General features: G+C 48.1%; 1 protein-coding gene and 1 pseudogene across 1 annotated transcript; one reads left to right on the forward strand and one right to left on the reverse strand.

Annotated features, from left to right (window-relative positions):
* The first annotated feature begins 280 nt into the window (after positions 1–280).
* LOC136518789 (heat stress transcription factor A-4d-like) lies at positions 281–4609 on the forward strand. Its single transcript, XM_066512476.1, has 3 exons — positions 281–1343; positions 1580–2069; positions 3225–4609. The coding sequence occupies exons 2-3, from the start codon at positions 1830–1832 to the stop codon at positions 4371–4373; spliced, it is 1389 nt and encodes a 462-aa protein (XP_066368573.1). The 5' UTR covers positions 281–1343; positions 1580–1829; the 3' UTR covers positions 4374–4609.
* A 197-nt stretch (positions 4610–4806) lies between these two features.
* On the reverse strand, positions 4807–6850 carry LOC136518790 (serine/threonine protein kinase OSK1-like; annotated as a pseudogene).
* Positions 6851–18182: the final 11332 nt, after the last annotated feature.

Here is an 18182-nt window from a genome sequence, read left to right on the forward strand (position 1 = left end):
ATTTCTAAATTGGTTTTTAATCTATTTTGACGTGAAAATTTTGGAGAACACGTTTTGGTGCCATCGCACAGAATTATCGCCATGCTTATGAGTCTCAGTTGGTTCATTCTTGGGGACAAAGTTAATTAAGGAAGAAGAATAAGAAGAAGGGATGGCACACGCAGCGCCCGCGGCGCGGACACAGGGAAGGGTACGAAGCGTCCAAGCCCGCCGTGGCCGTCGCCGTCGTATCGGCGTGGTTGTGGTTGTCTACAAATCTGCTTGTGCGTGCGCTCGTAGCCACTCGATCGCTTGGCGATCCACGATCCTCTTTTTCCACGGCGCACGGCCGGCACCAGCGCACCGCTGAAAAGTCTCCCCCTGGAATGGTCGCCCGCCGAGACCGAGCTCACGTTCACATCCTGCCCGCGATGACCCGACGAGCGACTTGCCCGGAAAAAAAAGGCGTCTCGCTCGTCGCTGCCAGTAGGATCTCGGGTGTGCCTCGCTCGTTTGTTAGCTACAGGTACTCCTCGGCATTCGGCAATTAGCTTCTTGGCTGCTTCAGCTCCGTCTTCCAAGCGACGCGCGGGGGGGTGTTGGAAGATTCCTGCAGGCTCCTGAAGCTGACCGACGTCATTGGAGAGCGACGGTCTCCACGTCGGAGCACATGCACATCATGACAGCACACTGACGGTCGCCTGTTGCTGTTCCAGTCACGAAGACGACCGACGGGGAGACTGGTCCGGCCAACAGCTAGCGAACGCTGCTGGCTCGCTGCTGGTGCCTGGTGCCTGGTGCTGACCGAGACCGAACCTTTGCCCGTGCGCGCTGGCTGGCTGGCTGGCGGCGAACTTTGACTGCCCGTCCGCCCTCCCCACCGGTTTCCCCATTCTAGAAGCAAGTTGGGGGCAAAGGGGCCACGGAGCGGCCAAGGGGCCAACGCATTGGCCAGTCAAACCTCACACGCCCCATGCAACGACCAGCCGCCGATGCGCCCAGGATGCGCGCGGGCGCCAGCGAGCGAGCCCAGCCCCGTCCACGTCGTCGTCGTCGTCCGAGTCCCGGTGGCCGCGCACCCGGACACACGCGACCCCCTTATAAGATCGCCGCGCGACGGCGCACGCCACTCCCCCTCGATTCATCGGCCCCTTCGCTCGCTCGTCTGCCGCGCGCGTCTGAGCTGATGCGAGCCAGCGAACCGCGCGAAATCCTAGCAAGTTGCCGCGGTCTCGTGCCCGCCAACCGGACGGCCAGGCTTCCGTGACCTCCCTTCCCCTTCCGTAGCTCTTGCTTTCGTCGTCGTCGGCCCGTTTCCAGCCAAAGGCCAAGGAGGAAGGAGTAACTAAAATAACTACTTATAGGTGAGTCGACGCTGCTTCTCTTTTATATCCTTATTTAAAATGGGAAGAAAAATTCCTCTCTACTCGAAAACTTGTGCTTGATTCTTACTTAGAATCCTGACTGGAGCTGGACCCGAATCAATCGACCGCTGCGCTGTGCCTAGTTGCTTCTTAATTTGCATTCAGATTCCTTCTTCGCTTCTACGCTCCGGTTGGTTACCTGATCGATGCGTCTGTATCTATGTGTGTTCTTGCAGCACAAGCAGCCCACCGGAAAGTCGCCGTCGTTGCGGCAGTTTGGCGAGAATTTTTCGCCAGACTTCAGTGTGAAACCTGGCGCGGAGGGACCTGACGACGCCCAGTCCATTCTGGTGGGTAAGAGTAAAGACAGAGAGTTGGGAAGCGGCGTTGAGACCCAGTGAATTCCTGCACACGCACGCACGCCCTTCATTAGTTAGTCGGTGAGAGCGAGGGAGAGACAGAGGAGGTGGAGGGACGCCGGCCGGCATGGAGAGGTCCAACTCGCACGGCGGCAGCGGCGGCGGAGGCGGGACGAGCTCGCCGCCGCCGTTCCTCATCAAGACCTACGAGATGGTGGAGGACCCGGCGACCAACCACGTCGTGTCGTGGGGCCCCGGCGGCGCCAGCTTCGTGGTGTGGAACCCGCCGGACTTCTCGCGGGACCTGCTGCCCAAGTACTTCAAGCACAACAACTTCTCCAGCTTCATCAGGCAGCTCAACACATACGTGAGTCACTCTAATCTCTGTCGCTCCATGTGTCATGTGTGTGACCCACTTCTTCGTCTCGAATTTTGCTGTGAAGAGATGTTGCTGTGGCGCGTCGATTTTCACCATTTCGTTTCCGTCTTCTTTTCTAGACGATGTGCCTTTTCCGTGGCAGTTTTTGCATGTTTTTAGTTGGCACCAAACACGTGCTTCGAGTTTCAGTGCTGGAAACAGAATCCCTACTGTGAACGGTCATGATGTGGCATGGCATTCAATTCAAAAAGTTTCGTATGAACTTATCAGTCGGCTTATCAACCAGAATCTACAATATTTTTCTCTCACAATAAAACAGCTTTAGCCGACTTTAATACCAGCCGAACAGACCCTTTGCAAGGAATCCTGTGTGCTCTGTTTCTAGTTCTTCTGTACAAGAAGCCCATGTTTTCTATTCACTTTTTCAGCATGCTCCATAGCTGCTCATCCTCAAGGTTAGAGGTGGGACTTGGGCCATGTCGTGCCCTCTACGCACGGCGGGACGTACCGATATGGCACGGTAAATCTTTTCTTCGGGTCAAGCATGGCCCGTGGCACGTCGGCACGTCTTCGAGTCATGTCAACCCAAGCACGGCTCTCGAAATATCTCTGCTAGTTTTTTTTTTTTTTTGCTCGTGACATAAAAAATATATATCTTGTGTGTACCATTTTCGTGTCGTGCTGGCCCTAACCACGACAAAAAATGAGGGCCGGGCCATGTAACCCGCTATGCCGAGATCCTAGGGCACGTCATGACCCTCGTGTTCGCATCGTGCCGAACGGTCCAAAATATTTTGTGCTATGACGTGCTAAGAGACCGTGCCATATGACCCACCTGCAAATGGCACGGCCAAGTCCCAGCTCTAGTCAGGGTCATCTAGATAATTTTGCCGCGGTTCAAAACTGCTATTGCAAGTCAGCATGCAATTTTCCATGCTTCATCTGAACAAAATGCTACCATTCTCAGCATGTTCATGTCATTGTCAAGGCAATGCCAGGACTGTCTGGTACCAAGTTAGCAAATTTAATCTACCATGGAATTGTAAAGCTTTAATTAAAGTGACAAATCTTTTTAACAGTTGGCTCCTCATGGTTTATCTGTCTGTCTTCACTTTCTGCTTGCAAACTTCATTTTACTTTCAGGGTTTCCGAAAGATCGATCCAGAGAGATGGGAGTTCGCCAACGACGACTTCATAAGGGGACACACGCACCTTCTGAAAAACATCCACCGGCGCAAGCCGGTGCATAGCCACTCGCTGCAGACCCAAGTGAACGGGCCGCTAGCGGAGTCCGAGAGGCGGGAGCTGGAGGACGAGATCAACAGGCTCAAGTACGAGAAGAGCCTGCTGCTGGCCGATCTCCAGAGGCAGAACCAGCAGCGGTGCGGGATCAACTGGCAGATGCAGGCGTTGGAGAGCAGGCTGGTGCAGATGGAGGAGCGCCAGAGGAACATCGTGGCCTCCCTGTGTGACATCCTGCAGAGGCACGGGGTTGTTCCGGGCTCGACGACGCTGGTGGAGACGGCGGCGGACCACTTCAGCAAGAAGAGGAGGGTTCCGAAGATCGATTTCTTCGTCGACGACGAACCCAAGGTCGAAGAACAGCAGGTGCCGTTGTTCCTGCAGACAGTGGGCGCAGCAGAAACACCAGGCATGTCTCCGATCCACCTTTTGAATGCTGAGCCGTTTGAGAAGATGGAGCTGGCCTTGATGTCGCTGGAGAATTTCTTCCAGAGGGCAACCCATGCGTCTCCTCAAGACATGTACGCTGGTGGTGCTGCTGAACCACCCAGCCCTGCTCTGAGTCTTGGCGAGATGCTCTCAGTCTCAGCACCAATGGATACCAGTATCAATCTGCAGTCATCAGCTTGCCAGAATCCCTTTGCTTCGACCTCAGGGCAGGACCAGTCGTCTTGTCCATTGGCGGAAGCAGAACCTCCGAGCTACGCCCAGAGCCCGATGCTGCCGATGGCACAGCTCCATGAATATGCCGCCCATAGAACAGCTGAAGTCGATATGAACTCTGACACCACAACCGGCGACACCTCACAAGATGAGACCACCAGTGAAACTGGAGGCTCCCATGTGCCAGCCAAGGTGAACGATGTATTCTGGGAGCGGTTTCTCACAGACGAAGAGGGTAAAAGCGAGGCAATAGAAGCAAAGGAAGATCTGAAGACTGCCGTAGACCGAAGCTGTCTTCGTCTCCAGGACAATGTTGATCAGATTACTGAGCAGATGGGGCAGCTTGATTCAGCTGAGAACCACTCTTATGCACCCCAGAATTACTGATATCACAACATCGGTGCTGATCCATATAGTCCATTTGTAAAGCTATAGCAATGTACATTATAGACTAGTTTAGGCCACCTTGATAGTATAGCTAGCTGAGTCTTTTCTAGCATTTCTTATTGTAAAAAGTAAAATTATCTGCTGACCCATGTACATTATGTCCTTGCGCTGAAATCGATTATGTAGAGCTAGAGGAGCACAGATTCAGTTATTTGCAGTCTCTAAGCTCTTCCGTTGTTGTGCTTGTGTGTGTGCCCTTTCTGATAAATCCTCTGGGATGCATCTTATATAATACCTAAAACAGTAATCTTATCTGATGATTGCGCACTTGCTGTGACATCTAATTATTGTCTCTCCTGTTATGGTGCATGACTGCATGGAGCAAAATGAGCACCGACCTTTAGTGTCAGAGTTGACCCTGGTATGTCAACGGGCAAACTTTCTTTCCAATTTTCAATGGGACATTTCTCGGTCTGGGTATATCATGCTAGCACGATTGCCTTAGGGCCTGTTCGGTTAGCTGATTCCAGGCCAGGAACAATACCAGGTTTACTTGATTAGTACGGGTACAAAGCTAGTACAAATTAAGCGAGTTGTTCCAGCTGGATTTTTTTCCAGAGAGTGATTCCCTACTAACCGAACATGCCCTTAAACGGATATCATGTCCGAGGACTAAAGAAAGGCCAAAATTTTTTGAGGAAGAAGGCCTGGGGCTCAAAGAACTCTCAGCTGCGTTAGACAGGCGGAACTCAAGTCCAGAAAGAGGAGCTGAAGGTACTCCCTGTCCGTTTTCTACCAATTTCAGATACCAAGGAGCAACCGGAGTTTGTGACAACATATTAATCCAGCGCTAGTTACAGAGCTCTTTATTGGATAATTTTTTTGTGGCATGCATGCGATTGCAGCGCAACAAACACCTCAGTATTAATCTACGATGGATGCTGAGGTTTTCTATTGGATCGGTATCAATCATGCCAGAAGGAAAATGGGAAAACCTCCATGCAAGCGATTGTTTAGTTTCGTCTGCGAGTAAAAAGCTGCCTTTGTATACATGTGACACCTAATATTAAGAACTTTCTCCAAAATACAAATACACCTTAGAAATTGGACCAGAGGGAGTAATTCTCACCCCTTGTTTTTGTAAAGCTGCAGTCAGTGTAAAAGTGTGTTAGAATTGAGTACATTTTCCAAGTAGACTTTATGCTAACAAAATGGGAGCATCTAGTATGGAAGTGCAAATTATGGAATATGTTAATTTGAATAACAAATATACTTCGTCCCAAGGGATTGTGAATATCGAAGCAGTTTAGAAAATAACATAGCATGCAAATATAATCCTAACAAAATTAAGTTTGCCTGCATAAACATAGCACATAAAGAAGTCAAGGGTATATGTTAAGAGTTATGCACAATGTCGTTCATATTCTGCACAGCAAACGTTCTAATCAAGACTAGGTTACATAATACTTAAGCGCGTATGATTAAGGTTCCAAATGATAACTGAATCTCAAACTTCACTATACGGGTTGATTTATCGATGAGATCATCAGTTTCAAGTATAGCAGATTCCGCACCAAAGCCATCACAGTTATGCATCATACTCTCAAGACAGCCAGGACTCCCATCTACATTTCATGTTGTATTGTCGAATCCTTTTCTAGTAAACATTCAGTTTTTGCAGAGCTTTAAGCACTTCTATTATTATTTCTCATGGATGTGCCCGAGACTGTTAGACAATTACAGATAAATGAATCAGAATAATTCAGGAAAAATATCATAAGATGTACTTAACATGAAAATTACCTGAAGACCAAGGGCCCATTTCCTTTCAACTGCAAAATGCTGCCTCAAGCTGGATCCTGGAGATTCTGGGCGTGTTTGGTTGGTTTACGTGGCCAACTCACCTCGCCTCGCTCAGCAAGGCCAGGCTTGCCAGCTGCGCAAAGCGGTTTCAGGTCGCTTGGGTTGGCGACGAAAATTGTGGAAAGCGCAAGAACCGAGACTTGAAGCAAACCAACCAAACGGTGTATCTTGATGCCGAGCCAAGCAAAGCAAGGCAAAGCGAAGCATCCAAATGTTCCCTCTGTAAACACATGCTGCTGAAGTTCAGTTGCTGAAGTTGGTGTTTCAGCGATTACTTGAGAGAAAGATGAATCCTAGAGATCATATAAAGCAAGACAGAAAATTAGTGAGAAATTTATAGCATCACAAGTACTGAACAACTTGCAATCAACATCTTGATATACAAGAGAAAAGAAAATCATACTCACCATAGATTCTTGAAAATCAGATCCAAGATAAACACTGGTTGTACGAAGCCTATCATCCAAGAGTAAATAATAGGCAACTGTTGCCTGCACAGCCAAACTGTGTCATGAAACCATAAAACACGACCAAAGGAAACAGAATAAAGCAGATATCTCATTCTGCAATCTGTTTTGCAGAGATGCAATTAGCTGATTCTTGTCAAAACCCATATTAAGAACATCATTAAGAGTTTCCTCGTTGAGCTACAAAATTCAAAACAATGTCATTTGCTGAAGTAGAAAATGTTAGATAATCTACTGCTTCCTTACGTAAACACACAATAAGGAAAGACGGCGCCGAAAAGGCTCTCTGCTGCGGTACTGTAGCCGCTGTAGGGGCAGGCGCCGAACGGCTCACCTGCCTCACTGTAGCCACGGCAGGGACAGGCGCAGAAGTCAGTCCTGCTGTGGTATCTAGTCACTGTTGCAGCAGGATACCTGTACTAGGACTAGATGAATAGAGTTGTATATATAGTTTGCCACTGCAACTCAACAAAGAGAGTTTAGATTTGCCATCTCCAATACAGGGCTCCGACCAACGTTGGTGCTTGTATTGTGTGTATGCTCTGTTCTCCCTCTTCTTCTACCTCTAGCCATAGTGTGTGGTCGGACAACGTCTGTCGTGCTCGGCCATGGCCGGCAAGACTGGTGAATAGTCGACTCACCTGAGTCGGTGATCTAGTGGGCTAACAAGTGGTATCAGAGTCGTACAAGCGCCGTCGTTGGTCTAACCACTGGCGATGACGGACGATTCGGAGATAGGCGACAGTAGTGGCACTGCTGTGGCTGCCCAACCACGATAGGAGGTCGTTGTTCGCACGGTGCGGGAGATCAGCGGCACCAGTTGGCCGACGGTGACTCGCACCAACTATGGAGAGTGATCGGTGACCATGAAGGTCAAGCTCAGAGCCCGACGGCTCTCGAATGCTGTTGACAAAGGCACCGACAATGAAGAAGATGACATGTCAGCGTTGGAGGCTATCCTCACTGCTATACCGGTGGAGTATAGGGAGTCGTTGGGGGCGAAGAGCTCTGCTAAGGAGGCGTGGGAGGCTATTGCAGCGATGCACGTCGGTTCCGACTGCGCAAAAAAGGCGACGGCCCAGCTTCTAAAGCAGGAGTACGCCAACCTCAAGTTCAAAGATGGTGAAACGGTGTTAGACTTCTCCCTCCGCCTGCAAACGCTCATCAGCAAGCTGAAGAGCTACGACGTCACCATCGATGAAGAGGAGGCGGTCTCCAAATACCTCCACTTCGTGCCGGCAAAGTACATCCAGATCGCTCTCTACATAGAGACGATGTTGTACTTGTCCATCCTCACCATCGAGGATGTGACAGACCGTTTGCGGGCGGTGGACGAGCGCCTAAGGCATGCGACAACAACAAAGGACAGCGGTAAACTGCTGCTGACAGAGGAGTGGGCTGCTTGGAGGAACTCCAGGGTAGCCTCCTCCAGCCACGGTGGTGATGGCAAACGCCGCGGCAAGGCTTCTTCGGTGAAGAAGAAGCAGGTCGACCCCAACACCTATCGGCACTGCGGGAAGACGGGCCATTGGGCACGGGAGTGCCCAAATCGCAAGCAAGAGAAGAAGGCTGAAGCTCATCTGGCGCAAGCTGATGATGATGATGAGGCCACTATCCTGATGGCGACATTCTGTGCACTGCACGACGTCGAGGCCGAGGAGAAGGAAGAGGTGCAGACGGTGGAAGGACCTGAAAGCCGTCAACCTCGACAAACCGCACGCCCAAGTCCACCTCGGACGGCTGGGCAGCGAGCAGGAGCTACGGTGGTACCTGGACTCTGGCGCCAGCAACCACATGACGGGCTCTAAGACAGCCTTCTCCGAGCTCAACGATGATGTTACCGGTATGGTGAAGTTTGGTGATGGCTCAAGGGTGGCAATCCAAGGACGCGGCACCATCATCTTCAGGTGGCAGAACGGGGAGCACCGCACGCTAACGGATGTATATTACATCCCGCAGCTGCGTTCGAGTATCATCAGCATTGGTCAGCTGGATGAGCGCGGTAGCGAGGTACTGATCAAGGACAGAGTCTTTAGGATCAGAGACCGGGAGCAGCGACTTCTCACCAAGGTGAAGAGGTCCTAGAACCGGTTGTACCTGCTTGACCTGAAGGTAGAGCAACCGGTGTGCCTAGCAGCAAGGCACACCGAGGAGCCATGGATGTGGCATACCCGGTTCGGACATCTCAGCTTCGACGCGATTGGTCGGCTGGAGAAGATGGTCCGAGGGCTACCCCACATCAAGCATGGAGGCGAGCTGTGTGTCAGCTGCCTGGCCGGGAAGCAGAGGAGGCTACCGTTCCCAAAGGCGGCCAAGTATCGTGCGGAGAACGCTCTCGAGCTCGTCCACGGCGACCTCTGCGGGCCGATCACACCAGCCACAAATGGTGGTCGGCGGTACTTCCTTCTACTCGTGGACGATTGCAGTCGCTACATGTGGTTGCAACTCCTGATGAGCAAGGACGAAGCGGCGGTGGCGATCAAGAAGTTCAAGATGCGCGCAGAGGCCGAGAGCAGCAAGAAGCTCCGCGTGCCAAGGACTGATCGCGGTGGCGAATTTACTTTGGTGGAGTTCGCTGCGTACCGCGCGGGCCATACTCGCCACAACAAAATGGTGTGGTGGAGCGACGAAACCAGACGGTGGTCGGCATGGCCCGATCTATGATGAAGGCCAAAGGCATGCCGGTAAGGTTCTGGGGTGAGGCAGTGACCACGGCGGTGTTCATCCTCAATCACGCTCCGACCAAGGCCCTAATGGGCAACACGCCGTTCGAAGCTTGGTATGGGTGCAAGCCAAGCGTGTCCTTCCTCCGGACATTCGGCTGCATCAGCCACGTCAGAAAGACGAAGCCGATCCTCACCAAGCTGGAGGACAGAAGCACACCGATGGTGTTCCTGGGCTACGTGGAGGGTACCAAAGCGTACTGGCTCTACGACCCACGCGGAGACAAGGTACTTGTCTCGCACGACGTCGTGTTTGATGAGAAGACGGCTTGGGACTGGACCAGTCCGAGCGCGGGGGAAGCTGGCGGCTTCACCAGCACCTTCGTCGTCGAGCACTTGGTGCCGAGCACTCCAATAACAGGGCCGAGCACTCCTGGGGCGGTGCTGAGCACTCCTGGAGGGATGCCGAGCACGCTAGGAGTGGTGCCGGGAGGTTCTGCAGTGGTGGCGACCACTCCAGGACGGGTGCCGAGCAGTCCCGTAGCAGAGCCAAGAGGTCTTGCAGTGGTGCCGACCACTCCAAGACTAAGGCTCAGCACTCCTACAGTGGTGCCGAGCATTGCAGAAGTTATGACAAGCTGTCCAAGAGTAGTGCCGAGCGCTGCAACTGGGGTGCCGAGCACTCCGGCAGAACAGGGAACTCCATCGATGCCGATCGAGTTCGTCTCACCTCCAAGTGACATCACTGAGTTCATGGATGCCTTCCACGAAGGTGAGGAGGTGCGGTTCCGCAGGCTGGATGATATTGACGGCGCCACAAGGCCCTCAGGCCTGGCTAGTCGGCTGCTCAATGACCAAGAACTGCTGCTCGTCAGTGTAGAGGAACCACCCACGTTCGCGCTGGCAAAGCACGATGAAAACTGGCGACGGGCAATGCTGGAGAAGATGAAGGCGGTCGAGGAAAATAAGACATGGGAGCTCGTCGGTCCACCTCCAAGATGCAACGGTGACCTGGCGGAAACGGTCTTCGTCAGGCAACCTCCGGGTTTCGCCGTCGAGGGAGCGGAGCATAGGGTGCTCCTACTACGCAAGGCGCTCTATGGGCTGTGGTAGGCCCCACGAGCGTGGAACGCCAAGCTTGATGCCACGCTAGGTGAGCTTGGGTTCACGAGGTGCGCAACCGAGCACGCGCTCTACATGCCGACGACGCGCGCTGGCAGATCGTGATGGAAACGGCGACGGACGATGCTAGAGGAGATGAAGGCGATCGAGGAAAACGAGACATGGGAGCTCGTCGATCCACCTCCAGGATGCCGTCCGATGAGCCTGAAGTGGGTGTACAAGGTCAAGCGGGACGAGCTCAACGCCATTGTCAAGCATGGTGCGCCTTTGTCCCGTAGGGCATCATGGAAGCGGAGACCTGTGATGAAAGCCTTGATTGCCTCATTGTCAGAGATTGATGGGACCTTGATGCGCATCTCCGAGAAACGCCGGACGTACTCGCGTAGTGGCTCATCTTTTCGGTCTCGTATCCACTGCAGATCATATTTGTTGTCGGGTTGCTCGCAAGTAGCAATGAAGTTGTCAATGAAAGCTTGCTTGAGTTCTTGCCAAGAATCAAAGTAGTTCGCTGGCAAGCTGACCAGCCATTGGTGACCTGCATGACCGACAACAATTGGGAAGTAGTTAGACATGACATGCTCATCAGCCATGGCTAATCTACACGTGGTTTCGAAGAGCATGACCCATAATTTGGGGTTCTCCTTGCTGTCGTACTTCTGAAGTTTTTCGAGCTTGAAGTTCTTGGACCATATGACTTGGTGAAGGTGCGGAGTAAACTGCTTCAAACCCGAAGGGCCATGGGTAGTATCATATTCCATACGGCGATAGCTTTCGTGGGATGCACGATCGTTGGCTCTTTGGTTGATGCGATCATGCAGATCGCGTTCTCCGAGGTAATGGCGGAGATTGTTATTGCCATCATGGCGATCTCGGTTGCCACCCTGATTAACCCTGCGGCCGTGGTTATCGCGATGATTATCATGGTTGTCGTCCCGAAAGTCACGGCGGTTGTCGTCCCGACCACCATCATGGCCACCGTTTCTGCCTTGACGGTTGTCTGATGGGTCGTTGTTGCGCGAGCCACATTGGTTGGGTGGCTATGAGCGACTTGAGTACTGGTGGCTGTGGCTTGATTCAACCAAGACGGATGGAGCATGAGCTTGATTTACAATCTCTGCGGTCTGGGCCATAGCAGCCGTTAGGTACGCTTGTATATCATCACGAACCGCCTGTGTTTCTGGGGTATTGGGTAGTCGTTGCATTATTGCCATAGCAACAGCTACGTTGGCGCTTGGAGTCCTGAAGACCTGCTTGTCCCCTACCCTATCAAAGGCATTGTTAAGGTCATGTGGCTAGACCCTTATGCGTCGGGCCTCCTCTTCTACCTTGGCTTCGATTTGTCGGTGATTAAACCGGTCAATATTGCATGCTTCATGTGCTAGCTTTTCTTGTTCTATTTCACCGACCACCGGTGGTTCATCATTACTGACAACATTGATCAAGCCTCCTTGCCTTGGTGGGAATGATGGGAATCATGGGAATCTCGGGGCGTGGTCTAGGATATCCAGATTGTATTCAACGCCTTCATCATCATGATGCTAGAGCTCGGTGTGAACGGAGGCATTAGATGCGATGCCGGACGAGGAGCTTGAGCCACCCTCTTGAACTGTGTGGACCGGTCCTTCTTGATAATCCTCAATCCAAACCATGTTGATGAAGTTGCGCAGGCCGTAGGGCTGGGCCTAGTGGTTCTCCATCGAGGCTTCATACTCGGAGAGCCGGAGACCTATCATAGGGGCTGGCTGACGACGAACGGAACGCCCTTCAGGAGTAGATGTGACCACGAGATCTGTACCGAGTCGTACAGGACGACTAGCCCGAGCTGGTCGGGTAGATCTGTTGTGGGTCGTAGTTACTTGCTCATTAGGTTGACTTTGAATCAAACTTACCAGAGCCAGGGTTTCGGTGAGTTTGGTGCCGACCCGATCGATGGAGTCGAGCAAGTCGGTGTTATCGATCTGCCTCCTTTTGTAGCGAGGAAGCGGACGACGGGTTGTCAGCGTGGTTGAAGACGATGCTGGCGTGGTCGGAGCTAGGTCCACCGTGGTCAGAGCCAGATCCACCGTGGTCGGAGTCGTAGCCGATGTAGGTGAAGTAGTGGTCGGCGCAGATTGAACCCGCTCCTCCTTCGGAGTCATGGCGATGAAGTCGTCGGAGCCAGTGGTCCAGGTGATCTAGCCAATGGTGAACATGAGGCCGTTCGGTGTAGCCATAGAACCGGGGATGATGACCATCTTGTTTGCCTGGAGAGCAGTACGCATACCCCCTACCTATCACTCCACTATTGACGAAATATGGTCGGCAGTCTACCTAGGGGTATGCCCAAGGTAGTAGATTATTGGTAGACAGATGCGCAAGCCACAAACAAGATGGTGACACAAGATAGACATAAGATTTTATCCAGGTTCGGCCGCCATAAAGGCGTAATACCTATGTCCTGCATCTAATTGTATTGTTGTATGTCAATGAGAGATGTTTTTTAGAGGGGTCCCCTACCCGTCTTATATAGTCCGGGGACAGGGTTACAAATCTGGAAACTAATCCTATCTAGCTATAATTGCCATAGGTGGCCGAATAAGGATTCCTATTCTAACCGACCAGGATCTTGCTTGACCTCCAAATCTGCCTTGATTCCTTGTGCGGGATTTCGAACAGATTGGCCGGGCCGCGCATCGTCTTCCAGTGGGCCAGACCCCCTGATCCGGGCCGGCCCAAGCCTAGCCGTTAGGGTATAGGGGTTAATACCCCCACATCTTGCAAATGGTTGCCCTAGCATTGAGAAGCTCAAAAGATAAAAGAAGAAGAGAGGCTCAAGCATGTGAAGTGCTTCAAGTGCCGCACTTGGGGTCACCTTACCTCAATGTACCCAACCAAGCAATTGGTGAATCAACTAGAAGAACGTCAACCAAGGCCACAAGTTGAGCAAGAGAAGACCCCCAAGAGCAAATCAAGATCAACCATGAAGATGGTGGTGATTTGATGATAAAGAAGAAGAAAACAAGAAGGGGTGGAAAGGCAAGGCATCCAATGCAAACTCAAGATGCCAAGATGATGAGCAAGAATGAAGATAAGAAGAAAGATTATGCTCACATCAAGTGCTTCAAGTGTGGAAGTATGGGACACTTTGCCTCTAAGTGTCCTACCAAGCTTAAGAAGAAGGCTCAAGCAATCCATGAGAGGCAAGGCAATGAGAAGCACCATATGAGCAAGGAAGAGAACGCTCAATCAAAGAGAAAGTGCTACTCATGCCGAGAAAGGGGACACATGGCACATTCATGTCCCCTAGGTAACACCCCTAAGCCTATTTTAATTAATGATGATTCTATGCTTAGGAAGGGTGGTAATGGTACCTCTATGGTTGCTATTGCAAAACATCCCGCTATTCATACTAAGGCTATGCCTAAGTATGTTGCACCTAACTTGAGAGGACCCAAAATTGTTTGGGTACCATCAAAAAGTGGATGATTGTTTGTAGATACCATCGGCATTGGAGACTTGATTCAATTGATCTCACATTGTTCATCATATGTTAAATCAAGTTATGAAGCTTAGTGCACATCCAAACCCAATGCCAAGTGAAAATTGAGTGAAGTCCAAGTGCTATCAACATACAAGTGCTATAATTCAAGTTATTGGTGATTCATTGGATATATTCGATGACTTGCAAATAATTGAGTTGAAGCTTGCTAGTTGGATGATCATAAGCTAGCCAAGGTATATCTTTTGTTGATCATTTCATTTGGGTGCATATGAGTTGATTGAATTGGATAAATATGCAATGTTGCTTACTATGAGATGATTGAATGGATAATTGATTAGTAGTCAAGTTTGGATTGATTCATGTTGGATAAGTTCATAATATGACATTTAGTAAGTGGATTGAATGGATTTATGTCTTGTGAAAGTTTTCAAATGAGTTAGTTTCAAGTTTGATTCATATTTGATGAAGTATAGCTCAAATGATTGAAATCTGTCATATATTATAAAATCTGAGCTAGCTGTGATCTTAGCCATATTTGAGTGATAAACACTTATTGGATTGACATAAAAATTGGTGTACATGCTCTAAACTTATGGTATAAGATGCTGTATAAATTTCATGAGAATTGGATAAGAGATGCTTCAGTTTTGGAGTGAATCTTGTCAGCTATAGTGCAGCAGTTTTCAGCATGTAGCAGTGGTGGAAGAATTGAAATCTAGTAGCAATCTAGGAATCAAATGAATCTCAAATTTTTATAGCTACTAGATAACTTAGTTAACCACGTCTCCACCAAATTTCGTTGCATCTAGATTTGCATTTTGGGAGATATGCATTTTTCTTTGAAAAGTACAAAATCTGCTAGAAAAGTGATAAATGTTGGATTGATCTAGAGTCACTTTGATTGAAAGGTCCTCAAGTTGGAAACATGTTTATAAGTAATTGAGGCACCTAAGTTTGGTATTAAGATGATCTTTAAGCATGACAAGCAAAGAGTACAAGGCTATTTGATTGTGGAGTGTACTTTGCACATATTCGGTACGCAAATTGGAAGATCAAGATCAAACTCAAGATGAAGATCAAGTTTAAGTTCTAGTGACTATTGGAAATCATTTGGTAGAAAGAAAATAACTTAAACAAGTAGAAATAAAAGGACTCAAAGAAGGAATCAAGGTTATTCATCAAGTTAAGTCCATCACTTGGATCAATCAATCAAGTTATTTCAAGTGAGTATCAAGAATGGTTCTTGGAGAGAGGTCACTTCTCCCTATTGTAGGGGCTTGCCGCCTATGAGTAGGTAAACCAAGTGTGGTACTTGGAAGGCTAACATGGAAGTGGTGATCTGAGAAATATTTGAGATGCTTAGTTGAAGAAATCGAAAGGGTTGACCGAGAAAAGCAAGCAACACCCAAAAGAGAGCTAATCATAATATTTTAAGTGGTATTCTCACATTGATGCTCTCATGCAAGCATTGATCAAAAGATGAAGTAAGTCAACCACAACAAGAAAGTGTACTTGATCATAAGTGGTATTCATTTCATATGTGTGAAGAATGGAATTCAAAACGGTATCTATTGGTCTTCACTAAGCTTATAATTGGACTTCACATTGCTGTTGGAGTAATGAATTAGAATCTATGTGACTATCCTCTACTCCAACATAGCAAAGGTATCATTATAATGTGCATGATCATTTCATCCCTTACTAGTATGCGGTTAGTGCATATAGTACATGCCTCATAGGATCATGCATAACAAACAAAAGTTTTACATTCATAGCCTACCACTATTGCTTGAATGATTACTTGATCTAGTGGTTAGTATATGAATTTGTTCATGAGCTAAGTAAACCCAAGTACTTGATTTAATTTGGATTGCTAACAAATGACAAGTACAACATTAGCAAGATAACCCTTGTAAAAGGTGTGTAGAAGCTTGTCATTGGTTCAAACCGGACTTGGAAGTTTAGTCAAATCAATTTAGTTCAAGGCAACTTAGAAGCTCATGATAAGTAACAAGAGTATAAGCACAAGACAACAATGCAAATGGATATCTAGATTGTTTATTTCAAGTGGTATCTAGACTCAAGTTTTTCATCAAGAATTCATAAGTGATGTCTAGATCAACTCACAAGTGATATCCTATAAGTGGTACTCATAAAGATAACAAAGGTTCAAGAAATATTTTTTATTGATAAATCCAACAAGTGGTTCCATACTAAAAGATTCTTTAAAGTGGTATCACATCTACACATGGTATCAATCATGCAAGACGATGGTTCCACAAGTGATCCTCAACTTTAAGTGATCATCAAATGAAGAATGCATCCCTCACCTACAAGAACTCAATTGTATCAAATGGATGACCCATGCTGTCACATAGGGGGAGGTGTCCCACAAATTAATATCAAGATCAAAGATCCTATATGTGGTATCTCAAGAAGCCCTACACAAGATACAAGTGGTACAAGTTACAAGTTGTATCTACAAGTGGTGTCATTCCAACAATCAAGTGATGTCCATAAAAATGCAAGATTCAAGCCTCAACCATCTACCCCAAATGCATACCTTTGCATCAATGAGAAGCACACCTTTTATGGAAATTGATGACAAAGGGGGAGAGATTGTACAAAGATATGAAAGCCTTGAGATTAATATTGTACAAGAGAGATAAGATAAGATATGAAAGATTTGGGATAGATTGAGATAAAGAAGTAGAGGTTGGACATGGACATGGACAAAGATGGAGCAACATTGAAGAAAATAGATGGATCAAAATTCTTAGATAAGAGAAGCACACAAGTAGGGGGAGCAAGCTCATGAACTTTGATTGATTACATTTGATTTGTGCATATTCATGTGCTTGCTTGCATTGCATAAGTTCTTAAATTCAATATGCATGCTTGTGTGATGTATGCTAGTTGTAAAATTTGATTGATGAAATGAAAACTAGCATGCATAGGATGATAGCTAGACACTTGGTATGTTTTTCAAGTAATGCTAGTACCTTGCTTTTAATGTTGATCTCACAAGGTATCTAGTGCCTTTTATTTCCAAGTGATATCTAGCTAACCATGGTGCTAAGGATGAACTTAAAGGTGCAACTCCGATTGGTATCATGCTTCAAAGGTTTACTCTATACACCTTAGCATCATTTAGTAGTAATTACTCTCCCACAATTTTAATCTATGCATATGTGCGAGCTTCAAAATAAACACTCTAACACATATGTAGGAGCTAATACTACTATTTTGGGTTTGTGGTACTTGTCCAAAATCATTTACACATGGTAAAATTGTTTGGGCAAGCAACAAGAATCCAAAAGAGCTTAATTTCCATAACTTTGTAGAGTTGTCATCAATTACCAAAAAGGGGGAGATTGAAAGGTCCTTGTGTGGTTTTGGTAATTGAGTGACAACCCTAGGTGGACTAATTGTGTTTATATGAGATACACAAGTGATTAGTCCATAAGTACATGTGTGTGAGCAACATATGCCATGAAGGTGAAAATGGTTTTGAGATGTTGCAAAGCTCACACATGTGATGATGAAGGAGCTTATTGCACATGAGACATTACATTGAGTCATGTGATCAAGGTGGAGAAGATCAAGACAATACTTGGCTTGATGGACCGGTTGTAAGCGTGAAGGGCAAGTCAGAGGCTTTGGAGCGATGGATCGCGTGACGGTAAAGCTTGAGCAAGACTTGACACCGATGGACGAAGGCAACGGTGAAAAGCAAGTGAAGTCAAGATCGCTAAACCAATATGATCAAGTGATGTTATGAAGTGTATCATATCATTGTTGATCATGTTGGTGCATATGTTGCATCGACATTGGAGGAGATGGAATGAAATGCGCAAGGCAAAGGTATCACCTAGGGTATTTCATTTCATCGGTCATAGGTGTGTAGAGAAGTTGATGACCGGGTTTAGGATAGATGGTTGTACTATCAAGAGGGGCAAACTTGTTTGCATATCGGTCATCTAGTGCCACTCAAGTGATCCAACTTTGCATCATCGCTAGGATCGAGTGGCGTGGCAAGTTGAGTGACTAATCCTTTAGAAAATGTTTGTGAAAAGCTAACACACATACACATGGTGGTGCACACTTGGTGGTGTTGGCACATTTGCAAAGGAGAAGAAGTTAGAGTTGTCGTGAATCAACTTAGAGAAGAGAAAAAGGTTTTTCGGTGTACTCCAAACTATAGGATGGTACT

The sequence above is a fragment of the Miscanthus floridulus genome, chromosome 17, assembly GCF_019320115.1.
Source record: "Miscanthus floridulus cultivar M001 chromosome 17, ASM1932011v1, whole genome shotgun sequence".
Taxonomy (NCBI): domain Eukaryota; kingdom Viridiplantae; phylum Streptophyta; class Magnoliopsida; order Poales; family Poaceae; genus Miscanthus; species Miscanthus floridulus.

What these genes read in the sequence shown, in the direction of transcription:
- LOC136518789 (XM_066512476.1), top strand. Translation starts at nt 1,830, where the DNA reads ATGGAGAGGTCCAACTCGCACGGCGGCAGCGGCGGCGGAGGCGGGACG. An exon ending in TCAGGCAGCTCAACACATAC is followed by an intron (nt 2,070 to 3,224) that starts GTGAGTCACTCT and finishes TTTTACTTTCAG; the next exon opens with GGTTTCCGAAAGATCGATCC.